The 22,260-nt window shown below is 47.1% G+C and overlaps 1 protein-coding gene across 5 annotated transcripts in view; it reads left to right on the top strand.

Annotated features, from left to right (window-relative positions):
• The window catches only part of Ap-1gamma (adaptor protein complex 1, gamma subunit), a 76,492-nt gene that overhangs the window by 34,637 nt on the left and 19,595 nt on the right, over nt 1-22,260 (top strand). For 4 of the 5 annotated variants that reach the window (XM_077686384.1, XM_077686388.1, XM_077686386.1 and 1 more), the window contains exons 6-16: nt 24-119; nt 6,756-6,935; nt 7,012-7,181; nt 9,077-9,217; nt 9,849-9,903; nt 9,972-10,190; nt 13,491-13,618; nt 14,811-14,915; nt 17,946-18,114; nt 18,211-18,421; nt 21,138-21,254. In XM_077686384.1, coding sequence (XP_077542510.1) covers nt 24-119; nt 6,756-6,935; nt 7,012-7,181; nt 9,077-9,217; nt 9,849-9,903; nt 9,972-10,190; nt 13,491-13,618; nt 14,811-14,915; nt 17,946-18,114; nt 18,211-18,421; nt 21,138-21,254 — 1,591 coding nt within the window. The remainder of the gene's footprint in view (nt 1-23; nt 120-6,755; nt 6,936-7,011; nt 7,182-9,076; nt 9,218-9,848; nt 9,904-9,971; nt 10,191-13,490; nt 13,619-14,810; nt 14,916-17,945; nt 18,115-18,210; nt 18,422-21,137; nt 21,255-22,260) is intronic. The other variant, XM_077686385.1, reaches the window with a different exon arrangement.

Below are 22,260 nucleotides of genomic sequence, written 5' to 3'. Positions count from 1 at the left end.
CTGTGAATTTTTTGTGTTTGCAGTTGGTCCCCAACTTGGTACGGATTCTTAAAAACCTCATCATGGCAGGCTACTCTCCTGAGCACGACGTCTGTGGCGTCAGTGACCCCTTTCTTCAGGTATGCTTTTCGCCCTGTAAATTGCTATTTTCTTTGCTGTGAGGCGGCTTTTTGCTGGAGCTTTAAAGGACAGCCCCATTTAAGAACCGCGCGTGGCTGCAGTGGCGGTCGCCTCAATAGTGCACCCACGGAGGGAGTGGTGTCAGGAGCACCTCAAAGAGCTGCATGCGAGGTCGTGCCAGTCACAACGTGGTTTATGGCTTCCTTCTTTATTGTTTATGTTGAGTGTAGTTTTCCTAGTGCACATTGGCTTTATCATAGCCTATTAATGTGAGAGCCTTAAATGGCCCATTGAGTGAAAAAACGATGCTGAGAAAGCTATGCAGGATACTGCGAGTATGTAGACATGGCTACGACAGTGACATGCTGTTGAAAGCATGCAGGCGATAAACACAGGCCAGCAGGACATTCCTTTTATCGTACTGTGAACTGAAGTATGTTTAGATCTTAAAACTTGATTCTTCTCTCATCAGGTTCCCCGCAGGGGGCACCTTGTGTACTCAAGGTGTTTTGGTGAGTAGCGCCACCACGGTCCCGAGCTCTGCAGGGGTGCCTACTGCTGTAGGCACTTGGTGTCTTGCAACACCACGGACCCGAGCACATGTGGGTTGGACCCACCCACGCCCTCGGCTGTGCGTGGCTTTGCTGTGTCTGGGGAAAAGGGCATCCTGGTGGTTGAGCCAAAGCCAGGGTTGTTTTGGACCTTCGTGGCCCCCTGGCAGAGGCAACACACCACTTCGGCCCCCACTTCCCGTAGATGGTGCCCCAAGTCTGACCCGACCTGGGGGAATCAGCCAGTCGCCTCTTCCTGTCCTCTTCTCCATTCTTTCCCTTTCCTATGTTCTTTCCTAACGCTGTCCTGAAATCTTTTCTCTTCCTCATTTTTCTGTTTTTTCTCTAGGCGGCGAGGGTTAACCCTGTGCGAGGACATCACCCTAGATTCTGACCATAGGGTTATAGTGGCGAGGTACAGTTAACGTGTGCTTCAAAGCCACGTTCCCTTGTTGGGCTCGGTGGTGGGCGACTGGCCTCGCCACCGAATTGATTCCATGTTCTATGGCTATTCTCAACTCTCGCAAAACACCCTGATCGACCTACTAAAAGGGGTCGCACCGAAGTACTCCGCTCCCAACCACCTCAGGCAGCTTTCAGCAAGTATCTAGTTGTACACTCGACCGATGAAAAACCTATCACCGACCTGTCAGTCTTCTTAATTGCCAAATGTATTGAAAACATTGTTGGCAAAGACTACAACGCCAAAAAGATGCCCTCTGGAGACCTCCTTGTTGAAGTTATGCGAAAAAACCAAAGCGAGAACCTCCTGAAGCATGAAAAAATTGCCAACTTGACCGTCACCGTTACGCCACACCGCACGCTAAACACTGTCCAAGGTGTTATCTCTGACAAAGAGCTCCTCCATGAGACAGATGATGATCTTCTTGAGGGACTGCATGACCAAGGTGTTGTTGACGTCCGTAGAATTATTATGAGAAGAGATGGAGCAGAGATCAAGACCCAACACATCATCCTAACATTTGCTAGCTCTACCCTGCCAGAGACAGTGAAGGCAGCTTTCCTTAGCTGTCGTGTACGCGCCTACATTCCAAACCCGAGGCGATGCTTTAAATGTCAACACTACGGTCATGGAACTCTAGCTTGCCGTGGCAAGCTCACCTGTGCGAAATGTGGCGAGAATGATCACTCTTCTGATGACTGCAAAAACACAATCATGAAATGTCCGAACTGCAGTGGTTCACACGCTGCATACTCACGATCTTGCCCATCTTTCAAGAAAGAAAAAGAGATCATTCAGATCAAAGTAACCGAAAATATCAGTTTCCCCGAAGCACGCCAAAAGCACAAGATGTTTTCGGCGGCATCCTATGCAGACGCCGCCCGCCGGGGGTTGGGGCGACGTTTGGTTAGTACTGCGACACAATGCAGCTTAGCTGATGTGTCGCTGTCGTTAACCCCCTCCGAGCAACCACCAGCTCCTGCCTCTACAGCAGAGGCCCTGGTGGTTCCTCCTCCTGCTGGGCTGCCGTCCACAGCCGAGCACCCCGCCACTACGTCTGCGGAGCCCGTGGAGAATGTGGTGACGGGCGCTGTTGGGACTGGTCCGGCCTCTTCCAGTCCAGCTCCATTGGCCCGCACGACACCCGAGGGTATTGAGAGCATGAACTCAGGTGGCCCCACACGTACTCCTTCCCTTACCGCACCGCAGGTTCCAACCAAGAAGCCTGCAGCCACCTCAGGAACCAATCCGCGAGGTGGATGCCGGATAGACACCATGTCGGTGCCGCCTGATTTGTCAGACGAGGACATGGACACCTCGGCATCTCAACCTGCCCAGCAGGCGCAAAATGAGCGCCGCGGCACTTTTGGCCGTGGGAAAAAAACCACCTCATCGTACAACAGGCCCTAAACAAGACTCACTGACATGAACCAAAATAGGCAACTTCTCAACTACATCTTTATTATCTTTAATCCATAATAGCTGTTGAAAACATAGTTCAATGGAACTGTAGGGGTCTCATAAAAAACTTGGATGATGTATATGAACTCCTTTATAAACATCAATCCAGTATTGTTTGCCTCCAAGAGACACACCTGAATCCCAAGCAAAGTAACTTTCTTAAACAATACACTGTCTTCAGGAAAGATAGAGATGCCTTTGCTCATTCATCTGGTGGGGTTGCCATTGTGACGCGAAAATCCATTCCATCCCAGTCCATTAGACTACTCACCAGCCTTGAGGCAGTTGTTGTCCGCGTGATCATTTTTGGTCGGCTGATTACAATATGTTCCTTATACATTCCCCCGGATCATCAATTGTCTACCTCAGAATTTGAGTCGTTGGTAAATGAGCTTCCTGAACCATTTATCTTAGTTGGAGACCTAAATGCACACAACAAACTCTGGGGTTCTGGGCGAACTGACGCTCGCGGCCGCTTGATTGATAATTTCCTAGTATCATCTGGTGCGTGTTTGTTCAACAAAAAACAGCCCACATATTATAACATTACACACAACACGTACTCACACATAGACTTGGCAATCGGTTCTGCTGTTCTTTTTCCACTCGTTGAGTGGCAGGTGGAGAAAAACCCGCTTGGAAGTGACCATTTCCCAGTATTCCTGAGATGCCTAGACAGAGACCCTTACACTCCCACCTCAACTAAAAGGTTTAAAGAAACCGCTGCAGACTGGGAGAAATTTAAGCAGAAATCTCAACTCACATACAGTTCCATAGAACACTTGGGTATTGATGAAGCTTGTAGCCTTCTCACGGCACATATCCTTGACGCTGCAGAGAACTTCATTCCCCAGACTTCTGGTAACACAAGTAACCTAAGGCGGCCCTGGTGGAATGAAGAGTGTCGACAAGCACGCCAGGCACAGAACAAGGCGTGGGGCATTCTTCGCAGGTACCCCACTGCGGACAACCTTGTAGCGTTCAAGCGCACCAAAGCCATGGGAAGGCGCATTCGCCGTCAGGCCAAAAACAATACCTGGAGGTCCTTCTTAACTTCAATAAATTCTTTCACCGATACAAGAAAGGTTTGGAACAGGATAAGAAAACTAAATGGACAAAGCACACATGGCTTACCCCTTGTTGACACCACTGGTGGCACCCTGGAGGACCAGGCAAACGCATTGGCACAACACTTCGAACACGTCTCAAGCTCTTCACATTACACAAGCACATTTATACACTACAAAAAGTCAGCTGAGCGGAAGTCCATATGTGACCACAAGCAATCAAATGACTCCTATAACTCTCCATTCTCCCTTCACGAGCTCATGACTGCGTTGGCTGGTTGCAAGCCTTCGGCACCAGGTGCAGATAACATTACGTACGGCATGATCAAACACCTTCATACAGACACAATCAATACTCTCCTGTTTTTATTTAACAGAATATGGCGTGCTGAGCACTTTCCTAAGGCATGGAAACAGGCTATTGTTGTGCCACTGCTGAAAGAGGGAAAGGATGCATCCTGTGTTTCAAGTTATCGTCCAATTGCCCTGACCAGCTGCTTGTGCAAGCTGTTCGAAAAAATGATCAACAGAAGGTTACTATACTTCCTGGAATACAATGGTATTCTGGACAGCTGCCAGGCAGGTTTTCGGTCGGACAGATCAACAATAGACCAACTTGTCGCTTTTGAATCCTATGTGAAAAATGCCTTTGTTAACAAACAGTTTTGTATGTCCATATTTTTTGATCTAGAAAAAGCATATGACACTGCCTGGCGCTACGGCATCCTGCGAGACCTGAAATCTTTTGGAATTTGTGGGAATATGCTTAATGCCTTTGAAAGCTATTTGTCTGAACAAACATTCAGAGTGAGGGTCGGGGCTGCAGTATCCGCGCTGTATATGCGAGAAAATGGCGTTCCTCAGGGTGGAGTACTTAGTTGCACACTTTTTATAGCTAAGATGAACACACTTGGAAAAGCTCTGCCCCGTACCATTTTTTACTCCATTTACGTGGATGATGTTCATATCAGTTTCCGGTCCTGTAACCTGTCTATCTGTGAACGGCAGTTACAACTTGCCACAAACAGGCTTGTAAAATGGGCCGACGAAAATGGCTTTAAGCTAAATCCTCAAAAGAGCTCATGTCTTATTTTCCAAGAGGCGTGGTATTCACCCTGAGCCCACCGTCCACCTCAGTGGAGTGGCTGTGCCTGTGAAGAAGGAACACAAGTTTTTAGGGATTGTGCTAGATGAAAAGCTGTCATTTATTCCACATATAAAGCTACTCAAAATAAAATGTATTAAGGCAATGAATATCCTAAAAGTCCTATCCCACCACTCCTACGGCGCAGATAAGATGTGCCTGCTGCGTCTCTACAACAGTTTAGTGAAGTCGCGGCTGGACTATGGAAGCGTAGTATACGGGTCAGCTTCGAAAACCGCTTTAAAAATGCTTGACCCTTTTCTGCACCTTGGGCTTCGCCTTTCGTCAGGAGCCTTCCGAACGAGTCCTGCACAAAGCCTATATGTGGAATGTGACCAGTGGTGCCTGGAAGACCAGCGCTTATACACAGATCTATTGTATGCCATGAAGGCAACATCCATAAAAAATCACCCTTCTTCGTTTATTGTCAATGACACCTCTGCCATGCACTCGTTTCTCAGTCGGCCCTCTATATCTATGCCTTTTTCGTTGAGAGTGAGAGTGCATGCTGAAGAGCTTGGGGTTTCTTTTAGCGAGACTTACAAAACTTCTATCACAGACCTTGTTGCTCCCTGGGAAATGTCCTCCATTTCTTGTGATTTATCTTTCAGAGCCATTAACAGAAGAACTGCACCAAGAGAACTCATCTTGCAGCACTTCCTACAGCTACGACACAAATACCCCTACACAACGTTTTACACAGATGCCTCCAAGTCCGCCCATTCTGTGTCATGCGCTGCACATGGCCCAAACTTTGCTATCACAAAGACAATGAACAAAAATACCAGTATTTTTACAGCTGAGGCACACAGCATTTTAACCACTGTGGAACACATTACAGAAACCGGAATACACAGTTCCATTATTTTTTCAGACTCCCTGAGTGTAGTATTAGCTCTCCATTCAGGAAAACCAACTTTGAAACATTATTTTAAACAGTCTTATCAAATCCATAATGTCTGCTTACGCTCTAAAATTGACTGGGCACAGTGGAATTTCAGGCAATGAAATTGCTGACCAGAATGCTGCTGTGGCGGCTCTCTGCAGTGTTGTAGATATCCCACATGTGCCCTACCTAGACATGAAACCACTAGTTCGGAGTATGCTTCGGAGGCGCTGGCAGGTACAGTGGGACACACAAATCGAAAACAAACTGCACATTATAAAACCACACATAGGGAAATACAACACAGAGAAACAGAACAGGTTCACAGAAATATCAATATGCAGATTAAGAATAGGTCACACACACGCTACACACTCATACCTTTTAAACGGAACCCCACCACCATCTTGTGAGAAATGCGGACGAAGACTTACAGTCCTCCATGTATTGATTGAATGCTTGGCATACCATGACGCAAGGAAACGACACTTCCCAGAACTATACACCTACACGATACCCTTACACCCATCCTTGTTTTTATCTGATCAACTCCCGATTAGAAGTGAATGCCTTTTAGCCTATCTCGCTGACATTGGATTTTTAGCACTCATCTCATACCATGTGTGACATCAGGGCCACCCAATGCAAATAGTGAGGGCGGTTCTGAGCGTTTTCATAACGTGCCAGGGACGTCACCGCCATCCCTGCTATGTTATGGCGCTCCCAGCACACACATAAACATCGTCACTGTTACCTCTCATCTTATTCATCTTCGCTTCTTAGAGTAAGGGCCCTTTACACCCATATATACACTATTTTTATCAAGTACATCACAATCATCGCCATGGCATTTCAATAAATGTGACAAAACAAACATTGTCTTGGCGCTCTTTGACCTCAGACGCCCTTGCGCCAATAAAATATACATAGTAGTAGTCTCATCAGGTTGGGTTCTGCTCATGGGCCCGTTGCTTTTGTTGGAGGGGGCGGACTCTAGCTTGCCGTCAGCACTTGCCAGTGGGCTGAGTGCATTGGTAACAGCATTCCTTCAATGGCATTGCAGGTGAAGATCTTGAGACTGTTGCGACTACTGGGCCACAATGACCCTGAGGCAAGCGAAGCCATGAATGACATTCTGGCCCAAGTAGCTACAAACACGGAGACCAGCAAAAATGTGGGGAATGCCATTCTGTACGAGTCTGTACTCTCGATAATGGACATCAAGTCTGAGAGTGGCCTCAGGGTATGGACTTGGCCTCCTACTCAATCTGTCAGAGTAATGTGCTGGTGCAGTTTTTGATGATAAGTTGTGGTTTCAGGTTCTAGGGGTAAACATTCTGGGCAGGTTTCTCCTCAACACGGACAAGAACATTCGCTATGTGGCTCTCAACACGCTGCTCCGGACAGTGCATGCCGACTACACAGCAGTTCAAAGGCACCGCAATACCATCCTAGACTGCCTGAAGGACCCGGATGTTTCCATACGCAGGTCTGTGTGATGCATGGCTTTATATAGTTATTCCCTCCTAGTATTGTCTCGTTAATGTTAAGAATTCTTGTTTGCTGATAGCAAGCTGGAGTTTTTTGTAATTTATGTTTGTTCGACCTCTCAAAATTTCAACCTCTTGAAAACATATTTCCGTATAGTCTGCCTAAAAAAACTGCAAGATACAAAATATGACAGCTGAAATACACGCGTCTGCGGCGCAAACAACTATAAAAAAAATTTGATTTTGAAACCGAAACTGAGAAGAGTGCGGCCATTACGGCCAAGCTGAAGTGATGTTCCAGTCAGCCCAGCCAGCAAGCGAGCAGCCGTACGCAGCTGGCTGGCTGGAGCAAACCTACGCGCAATGCTTGTCCCTCGCCGCAGCCCTAGGAGAAGCAGCCTAGCAGAGCTCGACCGGTTCTCCTGGCTAGCCATAGGAAAAAGCGCAGTGCCGGCCACAATGTCACTTCTGCTTCATGGCTGTTTGCACAATCCACCGGCAGGTGCAGCGTCACCTTTGACGGAGCTATTTTAAGCGTTTCTAACTAATTAAAACACATTTCACGGGGCTACCAGTCATGTCCCAGTTGGTTGGGTGGTATGTACTGCACATCCAAAGTAAATTTGGCCAAGGTGAAATTTGAGTGCAGTTGGCCTTTAAGGTACAGCATCATGAACGGCATCAACTTCCATCACCAACATGTCAAGTTGAAGCAATGTAGGACGGCCCACATGCACATCTAGGCAATTTGAGTTCTTCAGCGAAAAAAATGTAGGAGCGAAACTTGTCACCAAAATTCCACATTAGTCCATTTCTGAAATGTTGCTTATTGAATTGCAGTCAAGCCAGGATTTATTGAAACCAGGTATCTTGAATTGTCTGTATTGAACACACAAATTAGCCACTTGAAAATACTGTGTGAACATAAAGTCGTCGGCTTGCACTGATTGTTTGAGATATCAAATGTCACATCAAGCTCCTGAAAAGTGCATTTTTCCCCAAACACTCGCGTGATTGCGGGATTGAGTCACTTGGCATGCAGCACTGCGTGACCACTGGAAGGTTCAGCCACGGGCCAAGAGAGTGAGGAAGGGAGGTGACCTTCCCCTCTGCTCTTCTTCAGACAGCACATGCTTTTCATACTTTGTCGATACGGGTTCCTCAGTTGGGCAGGGCTGTATGGCTGTGTTTGAGCGTCGCTTCTTTCGTCACTCTTTTGTGGCACCGTGCACAGCACGTGGAACTGCGGGGCAGGTGGAACGCCATTTTTGTGGTGTCGCCTTGCAAAGCGTGCATGACCGTGAGTTGGGTTGAACGGGCGGCCACTGTGGGTGTCAAAAAGAGTAAGAACTTAGCAACATAGTTGAAACGGGCCAAGCTTGTTCAGCAAGAAGCAGACCTTGGCCGAGCACTTTTAGAATACTGCTGAAAAGCGAAGATTACGCCAAGCCAAAACAAGCTGTGCAACGCCTATCTGGAGCATATTGTGCGCGCACTCCTGTCTACGAGAAAACTGGAAAAGTTCTTGGAATGATGTTCCTGTGGGTGGCTTGATGTTAATGTAAGAGGCCTAGTGTTTCACAGCTGCACCCAGCAAGGGGAACTTCTATGATAGCCACAACAGCAGGGTAAAGCCATTTCTGGTGAAAACAAGGCCGTACGCAAGGTCTCGGTGCCTATCTTTGTATTTTGAGCTACTGGTATATCCATCTATACTTTTATCCTTTTAAAATGTGATGTGTTTGGGTTTGACTGTATTGCAAAGCATAGTAGATTCCGGTTCTAGTCACGGTGATGCGCTTGAAACTTGGTATGTGTGTGGGCTGGGGTTTCCAGAAGCTTTAGGTGTATGCTTGAGCAAAACTGATTTTTAAATGTTACATTTCTCATGTAGGCGTGCCCTGGAGCTGTGCTTCGCACTTATCAACACGCAAAACATCCGAGCCATGACGAAAGAGTTGCTGGTGTTTTTGGAGAAGGCTGACCCCGAGTTCAAAGCCCTTTGTTCCTCCAACCTCTTCATTGCTGCAGAAATGTAGGTGCAAAAAATTTCAGTTGTGGGGGCCGTTTTACCTGCCATTTACATGTGGTCTTGCCCACCACCGAGCAGTCACTGTTAGCAAGTGCACTTGGCACCAATTCTGAAATGTGCTTACAGAAGCTGCCTACCATAGTTGCCACAGGGAATTTTGGCAGCCGGGCGATATTCGTGGCTGCGTAACTTGGGAGATCTAATGTATTAGTGCTACTGACAGCAAACAGGAGTTGTAGATTTGTTACGGCACTTGCAGAGTTTTTTGTTGTTGTTGTTGTTGTTTGTTTGTTTTGTTTTGTTTTAAAACCTCTTGGACTTCACTGTAGTACCTGGCTGTTGCACAAGTTGGTGCGCAGAAAATGAGGTGAAGCAAGACACTGATACAGGTCTTACTGCTACGCCCAAATAGCCTCTGTGTTTTACGTTTTATGCGATCCTGCATTTGAAGATATCAGTGTTTTCACAGAACTTGTCACCCAAGGGCTTGTCTATTTTGCAAGTCCGAATGAGATGAAGCTTTTCTACCAGCTTGAGTGAAACCTATTGTTCTCACAAAGGCAGCCCGAGCATCGCATCCCTTGTCCACGTGAGGGCCCAGTGTGACTCTGTTCATTTGCTCCCATTCCGTCAGGTACGCACCCACAAAACGGTGGCACATTGACACCATGATCAAAGTCCTCACAACGGTGAGTGCATGCAGCGGCGGGGGGGCATGGCGGGCGGCAAAGTTGCTGACCGCAGGGTGCCTGTGCAGGCGGGCAACTATGTGCGCGACGACGTGGTGGGCAGCCTGATCCAGCTGATCTCGGAGACGAGCTCCCTGCACACGTACACGGTGCAGCAGCTGTGGCGCCAGATCTCCCAGGAGGACTTCAGCGCACGCCAGCCCCTGGCCCAGGTGGCCTCCTGGTGTCTGGGCGAGTTTGGCGACCTGCTCAACTCGGCCGAGGGAGCGGACGCCGACCCCGTCAATGTGAGCACCTCTTCGGCTGCCAATCCTTAACGGGCACCAAAACCTCTCCAGCAGTAAAACAGTGGCCGCAACTTGTACTGAACCTGCATCCTAAATATCATTACGGTAAACCCTGAAGGTATTTTTAGCAGTGCTTGGTAATCCACTACGTGCATGCAGATCTGCATGCACTTAGTGTGAATATCATCGTTTAGATTTCAGTGTGCAAATTTCGGAGCTGTTTTTTGTGACAGCCACATGAGCCTAATAATAAAGACCAACTGCAACAAAAATTTACCTGCCCCAAATTCTTTATCAACGTGCGGTATACACCACTGAAGTCTCTTGGGACCTAATTTTAAACTCCACATGCATGAAGTACTTTTATTAGAGCCGTTCGAAAACTCACCACTTCAGCCGAAAGCAGCACCTATTGGAGTGTCGCCACAACTGATTGCCACTGCGGCGAACTTCCGGATGTGACGTTCCAGTCAGAACTCCTGTCCTGCCGTCATTTCTCCTCGCTCGCGGCCTCACGCGAGTCAGCATCTCACACGAATAATTGCTTTCACACGTTTCCGAAACGCGAGAAGGTGAAGAAGCTCTGGGTTGTTGAGACAAAAAGAGCGAACTCGAAGAGTGCCGGTGCCGACCACCGGTTGGTGCGAGGCGATACGCCGTCGGTGAGTGAGTACGGCACAGCGGCTGACTTCGTGGTTGCGACGGCCGCAGCAGGCTCTCGGTCGACTCTACGAGCACGCGAGATGCAAGTACGGCCTACGCAAGGCAATACGCTCTTGGCGCGGCTTGTCAGTGTGTTGGGCGCGCAAACGAGTCGAATCCCGCTTAAATGAAATTGACGGAACGTGTGAAAAATTTTGTTGAAGCAGAAATTCATGGAGGTTAAATCTGCCCCAACATACCACTGGAGGGCAAGAAAAATAGCCTTGTATATTTCCACATCATTGGCAGCATAATACAATGTTTAGGAAAAGGAGTGACGCACAATAACGTTATGTTTATTCGGATAGCAAACATACCAATGTTTGTTTTTTACCTGAATGTAAAAAGCACGTTACGGAGGCGGGGTGGGGGGGTGAATAAATGCAGGCGCAAAACGTATTGCTGTACAACAAGGCATATCCACGGAGCTGATTACTTGCAAATAGCTGATAGGCCGTCGGAAGCCCCCTCCCACTTGTGGCAGGAGTGGTGCTATCTTATCCTTTGACAGGGCACCGCAGCAACTGGTCTTGGTAGGCAAGCTGCGCGCGCTTGCATTTAACGCGACCGCATGCTCGCGACTAAGATAAAATGACGCGAGTTCAAGACTAAACACAAAAACATTATTTTTGCTTTTGACTTCAAATAATTGTAGAAGGAAAACTGCAAGGACAACTGCTCGCAACGCATACATGACGCCGCCGCGCCAGCAGCAGAGCACATTCATGCGATTTCAACTGGATACGGATTGGCTGGCAAACTGGGCCTGCGCCTCATGTAAAGACGGCCAACCACATCGTTATCACCAGCAAATAATAGCGTCCACCTATGAGTTTAGGTGGCGGTGTGGGCACATGGCACCCATTTTCAGTGAAACTAAGTGTCCTGAATCTATAAAAAGTTAGATAGCTGGCGTTATGCTTATTTTATTGTAAAACAAATGTTCAAACCCTGCCTTAATGAGCAGCAATTTCGTTGAAGCGAAAGCAAGGCAGACAAATGGTTCGTTGTGGCAAGAACTTCGTTGCATTGACTTCTGTGGCTAACTTATGGGGAAAAATTTAGTTGTAGCAGGGTTCGATTGTATTGTCGCGACCGGTCGGGGCATGAACAAATACAGCACGCGACGCACTGCATGGAATTGATTAAGTTCCAACAACTTCACCAAAAAATAAATAAAGTAGCTGCTGTAGGCAACTTTTCGCTCACCAGTTAGAAAAAAAAAAGAGCTGGCAGAATGGGTAATAACAAGGTAAGCAGCATTGTCTGTGGTTAGGTCACTGTTTCACGACGCCAGTGAAGACAAAGCAATAATGTTTGCACGACCTGCCATGGTGTCTCAGTGGCTATGTTGTTGTGCAGCTGAGCCCAAGGATGCGGGTTCGATTCCCGGCCGTCGCGGCCGCTTTTCTGATAAAGGCGAAAAGCGAAAATGCCCATGTGTACAAGATTTCAGCGCACATCAAAGAGCCCCAGGTGGTCAAAATTAATCCGGAGCCCTCCACTACGGCGCGCCTCATCGCCTGTGTAGCGTCAGCACGTTAAACCCCACAATCAATCAGTCAAATAATGGTTGCACGAGCTTCCCAACCCCTTTTCACACATGTTTTGGGTTTTTTAAGAAGTGGACGACCCGAAACACTTCAGGCAGCCGTGGGAGAAACGCAGGCAGCCGTAGGAGAATCTGCCGGCTGCACCCACTTGATTCCTGAGTGGAGCGTCACTTCCGGTCGGCTGTAATGGCCGCCCCTTTTTTCCAGTTGCATTTTGGAAAAGAGCATTTTTTATCTTTGTTCATGATGCAGCAACGCATATTTGGGCCTCCAAAATTTTGCGTGTAGCCCCTTTTAAAGTAATACATACTACCGGAAAATAGTGCATTTAAGGGGTCGAAAATTTCGTTGCGGTTGGCCTTTAAAGAAAAATTTCATCAAGATCAGCACAATGAAACCTAAAAGGGACTCTTAACTAAACGTTGTGCTCTGCTCTTCTGCTTGGTGCACTTGCTAAGTCACCTCATTGCTGGCAAATCAGTAGAAGCACTATCGATGACGGTGGAAACGATGGCGGGCTTTGGAGCCCAATTTAGCTTCCAAAGAATCTTGCTGGAAACTTCAGCTTGGTGCATCACTGGCAAAGCAATAAGACCCCAACCTTGATTTTGAGAAGGGCCTTGTGTTAGCTGGTGACGCGCGACTGTTGCGTGTGTTCTGATGAAATCAAATGGCTAGTTGATTTTCCATTGCAGTTTTTATGGCTGCTTCTGGTTACTCTTTTTGCTTCTGTACAGATTATTTGCAGCAATGCATTGTTTGCTTCAAAGGCAAAAGTCACTTTTTGCACATGCCTAGAAAGGACAGACATGAAATTGGAGATTTCACTGCACAGATGGTAGCACCTTGTGGTTAATCGAAATTGACTTATAACCCCCCACCAAGGTGTGCCTCCTCATATTCATAGTAATGTTTATGATGGTGCTTCAAATCTTAAAATATTATTGAAATCCAGCCTGGCCAAAAATGTAATTGAGATAAGGATTGTGTAGCTCATACCTTGGGTGTGGTACACAAGGGACAATACTGTGCTTTTCTGTTCCAGGTAACGGAGGATGAGATAGTAGACTTTTATGAGAAAATGCTGAGCAACAATCAAGTGCAGCTTGTGACAAAGGAATACGCTGTTACATCACTAATGAAATTAAGTGTTCGCTTTGCATCGTCTGCACCGTAAGTTTGGGTCTCCATTTGCTTGCTTTGTTTGCCGCCCTTCTCCTCTCCCGGGCCTGATTGCATGTCATTGCACTTAGGGGACCTGAAATGGAATGATATGCTGAACAAAAGGAGTCTATTCTTCATTGAGAGCTTCTTTTAAATCAATTTTATATCAAATTAAATTGGTGAACTTAATAGGGACAAATTAGAGGGCTAAGAGAGCTTGTTTTTTAGCAATTTAAGAAACCCTCCATTATCTCATTGTAGCAAATCAAAATGATATAACTAACCCTGGTTTAATTAATTTATAGTCCCCACTGTAATGTGCCTCATCTAAATTTTAAATCCATTATTCACAAATCTTCAAATTTTTATATTCTCATTTCAATATTCATTCTTGCATTTCATTTTTGCAGTAGAGTAGATATGACCTTTAACTAAGGAAATGAAGTCCCCCCACTGTAATGTGCCTCATCTAAATTTTAAATCCATTATTCACAAATCTTCAAATTTTTATATTCTCATTTCAATATTCATTCTTGCATTTCATTTTTGCAATAGAGTAGATTTGACCTTTAACTAAGGAAATGAAGTCCACCAAAAATTAACATAACAATGTGGTTAAATTTTAAAGGCAGCTGGGAATAGATTGCAGTTCAAAGAATATATACATGTCTATGCAAGTGTACCACTCTGTGCCACATATTTCTCTGCACTGCAGCAGCAGAGGTTTTGCGTGCTGGTGAGCTGTAGGAAGCTTGTTTGAAAAAAGAACATGATTGTGGCATTTCATCTCCAGCTGCACGTCATAGTTGGCCATGGGCCAGCAAGGCTGAAGTTAATATCATAAAGAGATTTGGAGCACGGACATTGTTAAATGCACCACATTCGCAAAGGGACTGAAAAACAGAACTGCAGCTAAATATACAGCATGTTTTGCTGTTGCTTTTTGTGTAAAACACTGAATTGGCTGCTTGATGGCAGTTTTTTTCTTCGCAAAAAAAAAAACAGTTTATATGGTCTGTATGACATATAAACTAGTATTTCATTTGTGTGAAAGGAAAATGCGGGTTAGTCTAACTGAATTTCTTCATCTCCTTGATGTAGAGAATGTGTGGATGTGTTGGTGTGTTGACATAGCTTGGTTCTTTTTTTTTTTTTTTTTTTTTTTTTTTTTTTTTTTTTTTTTTTTTTTCATGTTGTTCAGACGAATCAAGAAAGTGGTGGATGCCTTTGGTGGTAATATGAACGTTGAGCTGCAGCAACGCTCCATCGAGTTCTCTTCACTATTCTCCAAGTTTGATCACCTAAGGTGCGTGCAAACTAATTTCTTTTGGCAGAGCTGAATAAAGCGTTGAAGGAATAGTATATTTGTACTCGTATGATTAGCTTTTCAGAGTTTTGGTAACGGGACGGTCGCCATCAGTGAGACCAAGCAAGCTTCGCTCTAGAATCCCAATTGCTTTGACCGCGAATTGATAGAAGTTGGATTCCCAGATGTTCGGGTGCAGCGGTGGCATAGAGGTAGAGCATCCGCCTCGCGTGCAGAAGGACCATAGTTCAAATCCCGGTGCCGCACAATTTCCACCGGAATAAAAAAAAAATCCGCATGTTGTTGGAATTGCAGAAGGAGGCCTGCGGGGCGGCTTGATCCCGGCGACCATTGCCGGTAATGCACTCCCTCACCAGAGCAGGATTGGCCACCCTGGCGTAGTATTCACCATAACCTCTCAAGAATACGCCAATTAACCCTCTGGAAGGCTTCGGCAGGATAACCATTGGTCAGTAAGGGTAACGGAGTGGATCCTTAGAGAAGGCAGGCATGGCAGGGGGCAGCAGAAAGTTAGATGGGCAGATAAGATGAAGGAGTTTGCGGGAATAAATTGGCCGCAGTTAGCACAGGACCGGGACAATTGGAGATCTATGGCAGAGGCCTTTGCCCTGCAGTGGGCATAGATAGGCAGATGATGATGATGGTGATTAATATTATTATTAGCTTTTCTGAACCGTGGTTTGCGCACTCTGTTTTTCTGCTTGCTAACGAGTCTGCATGTCTAATCTCATTCATTCAAATAATGAATTGACCCATGTCAACAAATCCTGGCAGTCCCCTTTGTAGTATGCAGAGTCCAAAGATTTTCGTAGCCCCTTTGGGTTCTGAATCAAACGTAGCAAAAGAAATGGTGCAGTCATTAGTCTAAGTGGTCAACAGCATCTGTGCCAAGGAGTGGGAAGCCCACAGTTCCACCGCAAAGTCTGTAACCCCTTTCCTTTGCTTGCCTATCATCTGCACTATCATTCTGTCTGGATATCGGATATCAGATATCTGGACCTGGATATCCGACAGCTTTGCGCTTCCTGTGAGGGGTAGCCTCGCCCTTGTGCAGTCTGCTTGTTGTTGGTGGGCTCCGTCAGTGCCAGCGCATTTGGGTAATTCGGGTTGCATGCAGGTTTATCTTTTTTAAGTGCAGAGCACTTTAGGGGCTCGCCTAGTCGTCGTAGCTCACTCTGTGGACCCAAGTAGAGCCCCATGGCATTCCGTCGTAGCGGCTGTCGTCGCAGCGTAACCCTGAGGCTTCGAAAGCCAAGCGGTTTAAAAGTCTTAAGCGTTCGAAACTCGGTGAACCGCTGGTGCTTGTCATGCATTTCCCCGTTGTTTAGCGCAAAGAAAACTGCAGGTACATTTGAGGCAAAATGTACGTAATTACCCACCAGCGCCCACGTTCATTTAGTTAGGAACGCTGGTTGGGCTGGTTTTTACGATAGTAAGTGAAAAAAAAGTGGCAGTACAACGCCGGCACGTGCAGGAGGAAAAAGCAAGCACAAAAAGAACAGAACTACCGCTGGCGCAGTTTCAGGCAGGGGGCACAAGCACTGCGAAGGTGGGAAATTTGAATCGCAGTGGTGGTAGCAGTCAGCGGATAGCAGCGCTACAGCCCGTTGTGGCGAATCACTGCTCTGCACTTCGACAGCTTTCACGTTTAGTAAAACGGCCCTCTTTTTTTTTTTTTTTTTTTTTTTTCACACTTTGTTACAAGACTTCGGTGCGTGGGTTGTTTTCCCTGTGCAATCGTGGGAAGACCTTCTAGAAGTCAATGCCAAGAAGGCAGTCTGAACACCATATCGAACAGTTTGAACTGAATGGATGCATTTTGGGATCATAGATTTTCCACTGTCTTTCAATTGTCATTTTGAATTGGTGCGCAAAAATGTTTGTGTAGTCGCCGGCTGTCAGCAAAAAGAATATTACCATTACTTAACACCAGACACTACTGTGGGCTGGTCTGGCTAGAACACATCAGGCCCTCAGCATTGGATGAGCGAAGGTGCATGCACATTTGGGGATGTTGTTTTGGTACCCATGCTTACGGAAGAAATCTGCTGGTGATACAATCGTCAAACTTGCCAGCAAAATGTTTTTCTTGGCCAAATGCAAAGCTGATGCTACACCATGGCTGCCTGTTGCCACTGCAACCAATGGAAGGACTTTAGCTGCGAGCACTGGGTTAACATTAAGGATGACAGAGTGGATCCCTAGAGAAGGCAAGCGTGGCAGGGGGCAGCAGAAAGTTAGATGGGTGGGTGAGATCAAGAAGTTTGCGGGGATAAATTGGTCGCAGTTAGCACAGGACTGGGATAATTGAAGATTAATGGGAGAGGCCTTTGCCTTGCAGTGGGCATAGATAGGCTGGTGGTGATGATGATGATGACTGGGTTGGAGTAGATATAGCAGCAGGACTTCATTGCGCATACGACAGATGTCACAGCCATACGTCTAGCATCGAGGTACCCCAGTCACTGACATGCAGGATCAGGTCAGTCACCGTCCCGAGCCAGTGTGGTGCTACCTTCCACAATGCTACGAGCAACTAGGGAAAGGAGGGTATAGCGATGTGCTCTTTTGATGGGCAAAATTCAATTAGTACTGATTGCATTTACCAAATTTTTGCGGGAGTACCTATGTGCCCCATAATTTCGACGGAAGGTGCTTCAGGACCCTTTTAATAAATTGTTTCTAATTTAATGCAAGCCTTAATGCTCCATACACTTTGATCGTGTGTAGAAACTAGAATGTGGCATCCGAACTTCATAAAAAAGAAAAAAAGCATGTGGGCCCTGCTACCGTTTTTCTGCTGTTTCATTGTGTTCCCTGCAGGATGTCAGAAGTGTAAGGTTTCTTCCACAGCTTCAGCGCCTAGCCACTGAGCTTGCTCTGTGTTGATGAAAGAAAAGTGAAAAGGAAAACTTAGCAGAGCAGCGAAAACAAGACATTAGCAGGGACTAATTTTGTGACCCGGCTACTGGCACACACTGTGTGAGCTTGGCCCTGTACGTGTTGCAGGGGCAGCCTGCTGGAGCGCATGCCCCCGATGGAGAGCCGGTCATTAGGCAGTTCGGCGGCGTTAGACAATGGCCAAGCTCGGGAGGACGAGATTCCACTCGATGACCAGGCCCTGGTGGACCCTCAGAACCATGCCCTCTCGTCCAGCGCTACTCCTCCCGCAGAGTCGGTGAGGGCCTGCCTCTTTTCTCCTGGGACTGGGCCACGGGGAGGCATTCCCTGTTCTGTGCACGGTACCACCTACACTGGTTCTTCCTGTCCCTAGAATGCGCTGCTGGACTTGCTGGGAGGGATGAGCTCTCCGGTGGACACGGGCAGCCAGCCTTCCTTAGCGGCGCCTGCGAACGAGGATAACGGCATTAGTGTTGGAGTCGCACCCCTGGAAGCCAGCAGCCCTCCCACAAGTGGGGGCGGCAGCGGCGATCTGCTGGACCTCTTGGGTGGCCTGGACCTCTCGGCTCCTCCAACCTCCCCACGTATGATATCACTGTACCAATCTCGTAATGGGCAGGACATGGCAACAAATGTTGGAAACTTGCATGTGCAGGGGGGGTGAGCTACAGCTGGGCGATGCTCTAGGTGCTGTCATGGCTCGGTGTCTAAACTTGCCACCTGATGTGTCACAGGCAACTTCTCATCTGAGCTGCCTTTTCATGTACCAGGCACGGAGTGCAGACCATGGCCACAGGCACCTTTCATCTCTTCTTGTTCAGTGCACTTAAATAATCCCAGTGGGCTGCTCTGAATTAATCTGGAATTCTCGGCTATGGAGCACTGCTTGGTCCAAGTGTTTCTTAAACGGGGAAAAACTACAAAGTTGGGCGTGAACCTGTTAAACATATAAAGGCACATTCCCACTGGCGATTTGTCTCGTTGCGCGACGGCGCGCGTCGCGCGATGAGGCCTTGAGGTGGTGTTCGCACTTGCAATGAGCGATGATGCGAGTGCGTTCAGCGCAGCTGCTTCCCGACTTGTACGACCTCGTTGGTGCATCAACCATTCGCAGTCAAAGAAAATGATGTTACGCGACAAAAGCAGGTAGAAATCAAACTAAAACACATGCTACTAACCTGGAGCAATGCCGAAAACATTTGCGGGTTGCGGGAGGAGCAGAAAATAACAAACTCAAGGAGGCTCTTTTCAACATATTATTGCACGAAGAAATGCACACGCTTGCTTTCACGCCACAACACCCGCATCACGGGCCACAAATGTCGCTTCTTTTCACAGGCGCAAAGTTCTGACGCCACCGAACTCTACGCGTGTTTACCAGTCGCCGATAGAACGAAGAGGCTGCAAGTCAACCTACCGTCTCGCTGTCCACCTAGCTCTATACGATGATTACTTGCTTTTACAATCCATACACACTTCTCCACACTGATGAGTTCCAGGCTATTCGTTGATTAGTGCACGCGTACGCTGAAGCCACTGACCAAAGAACCGATGCACACGGGAAGTTGCTTGCCGGCCCGACCCGGCGGGTACAGCGATAGCGGGCCAAGCGCCTGGCCGAGCGAGCCAGCGGCGGTGGCGGCGGCTGCTCGTCCTCGCCCGCCCGCCCGCAGCGTTTGCATACCGGATGTAAAGAAACGTTTCGTTTCCGGCTACGTCAGCCTACTCCGCGGCCATGATTGGCTTACCGGTTTTGCGAGGCCGTCGCGCGACGAGGGAATTCGGACTGAGAGCGATCTCCTCCGCCGTCGCAAAACACCGAAAAGCGACGGCCGGCTCGTCGCTTTTCGTCGCGCGACGAGGCGCATCGCCAGTGGGAATGTGCCTTAAGGGTGCATAATCATGTGATCGTGACCAAATCATCCCCATCTGGTGATGCCACTAGGATATTACAAACAATGCCAATTCGTCAAAAAAAAAAAAAAAAAGTCCCTTGAACTTTTTTTTTTACTTGCTTAGTGAAAGTATTGTACTAGTTGCTGTTTTTATGCGGGGGGGGGGGGGGGCTTGTTTGGTAGTATGGAAAAACTAGAAATACTCGGAAGGGTGCTTGATCGGTATTTTACAGTGGGTGGTATCTTATGAAGTACACAGTGCACAGATCTACCTGAAAAAACTTTAGATCCATTTTCTTCAACGGGAAAAAATTGAGTGTTAGTTTTTTTAGAAATCACTCCTGTAGGGCAAACCTCTTTCCCCCCCCCTTCCCCCTGTGTGTGCACTTGAGTTCCAGCACCGATGCCAGTCCCTTCCACTTGTTTGCGACCTCAACTGCGACGAGTTGGCACTTCCCGCATGTCGCGCACACGGCGCCGCTCACAAGTTCAATCGGAGCGTCAACTTCACACGTCTCCCCGCCTTCTTGAAAGGCTGCCAGCTTCTTCTCCGACACCCTTACAAAGCCGATAGTGTCACTGATAAAATCAGCCCCGCCTGGTTGAGCTGCGCTCGCGACGCTTGAAAGCGCGTCACCATTAGGCCTCACTGTGCCGGTTGTGCCGGCTTTGGCCATGGTCGTCGCAACCCTGCGCTGCTTGCATTTTGCGTGAAGTCCAGGACTTGCGGCGATGAAAGTCGCACTTCTCCTCATCGTTCATAAGAAAAAACTCACGATAAGGAAATAGAAAAGATAGCTCTAGACTGATGCGATGTGCGAAGGTAGAGAACAAAATGATGTACACGGCTCACAAGCAGCAGCAGCCAATGACAGTCCTAATTTTGCGCCACATCATTTGAATACCCAGTAGGAGCTCTCAAAACAAGCGGGAAGGCACTTTTTTTTTTTCAACACGGAGATACAAAGCTGACGAGCGGCTCGATTGAGAGAAGGGTTGGTCTACCTCTCTCAAGTGGTTGAAAGGGTGGCCAGCCATGCTGCCATGTGGCAAAAACTCTCAAAGATGGCCAAAATTCGACTTGATTGTGCGATTTCTTCGGTCACCGCGGGTCATTCAGACACATGTTTTACTAAGTTTTCGTTCGTATTTTATTTTAATTTTTTTTTTCATGAAAGGAGCATAGTCAAAGATGGTGATGCAAGTGAAAACATAAAATCAACTAACGTATTTAAAAAGATCACAATTTTTCAACCAGCATGTCCCCTTAAATTCACTGAAAGTCTCACTTGATTACTTTGTTGGCGCTATGACCTCTGCCAGTGTTTTCTTGCTAATGCACTGCTAGCATGTCAATGTTGACAAGCCTATTTATGCAGGGCTGTTTGTTCTTTACTTTTTCCAGCAGCCCAAGCCCAACCAATGCCGGCAGCAACACTAATTTCTTCCCTGACCAACCTAGCAGCGCCTGCAGTTCCTGATGGCCTTGTCAGCAGATCACCAGTTCTGCCTACCACGAATGGTATGCTTATGTTTACTGAATACGTGCCTTGAGTTTGTTCCTGTAATAGTAAATGCTTATTCTTTAGCAGTCAAGAATAGACTGCCGTTCAAAACAAGTGTCTGCTATGTTCTCCCACTTTGGTATTAGGGCAGGCTCAGAACAAAACAGGTTGTGTAGTTCAACTCGTGTAAACCTCGCTCATTTCTGGGAGTCGTAAGGTCTTGATTTAGAGGAAGAGAAACCACTGGGCGTCTTTATCGGCCACCTGGTTAACTACCGCAATGACATCATGCTGATTTGCAATGTCTGTTCGTACTCTTTCGATCTTCAAAATTTTGATTCTCATCTACTTAATGGTTAATATTGATTTTGTGGTGTTAGTTAGAGTGGGTCATCTCGGCCAACAACATCAAATTGGTGAGAAAGAGGGCTCAAAGGAAACACACCCTTTTAGAGTACTTTTCTGCTGGACAGGTGCATGTGAACCTGCTGAAAAAAAGCTCATGACAGCGACGAAGTCATCTAAACTGTACCTTCATAAAAACAATGAGGCACCATTCAGAACTACCTCCAGTGTCCCTTGAATGAAGGGCGCGTTGTTATGCTTTCATTTATGAGTCGTAAACGTAGCTTTGTTCATACCGCACAATGTAATCTGCCAGGCAAGTGCGTCATGTGCACTTTGTGAAAAAAAGCTCGTGATAGCAAAGTTGAAAAGGGGGACACTATTACTTCATTAGTGTCATTGCTTCATTACAACTGCAAATCCAAACCTGTGGCATCATTATTACAAGGTAAAATTGCGTGCATTTTGTTATGCCCAAATCCTTGTTGTAACGAGGTTTAGCTTTTTCATTCATGACTGAAGAGAAGACATCAGATACCTGCCGCAGTGGCTAAGGCGTTATGCTGCTGAGCCCAAGGACGTGGGTTCGATTCCCGGCCAGGATGGCTGCTTTTCTGGTGAAAGCCAAGAGTGAAAATGCCCGTGTGTCGAGATTTAAGTGCAGGTAAAAGATCCCCA

This window comes from Haemaphysalis longicornis, unplaced genomic scaffold (assembly GCF_048455015.1).
Source record: "Haemaphysalis longicornis isolate Haplotype H1 unplaced genomic scaffold, Haemaphysalis longicornis Haplotype H1 scaffold_1, whole genome shotgun sequence".
NCBI classification, from domain to species: Eukaryota; Metazoa; Arthropoda; class Arachnida; order Ixodida; family Ixodidae; genus Haemaphysalis; species Haemaphysalis longicornis.
The sequence above is the reverse complement of the archived record's forward strand: the minus strand, read 5'-3'. Positions and strand labels throughout refer to the sequence as shown.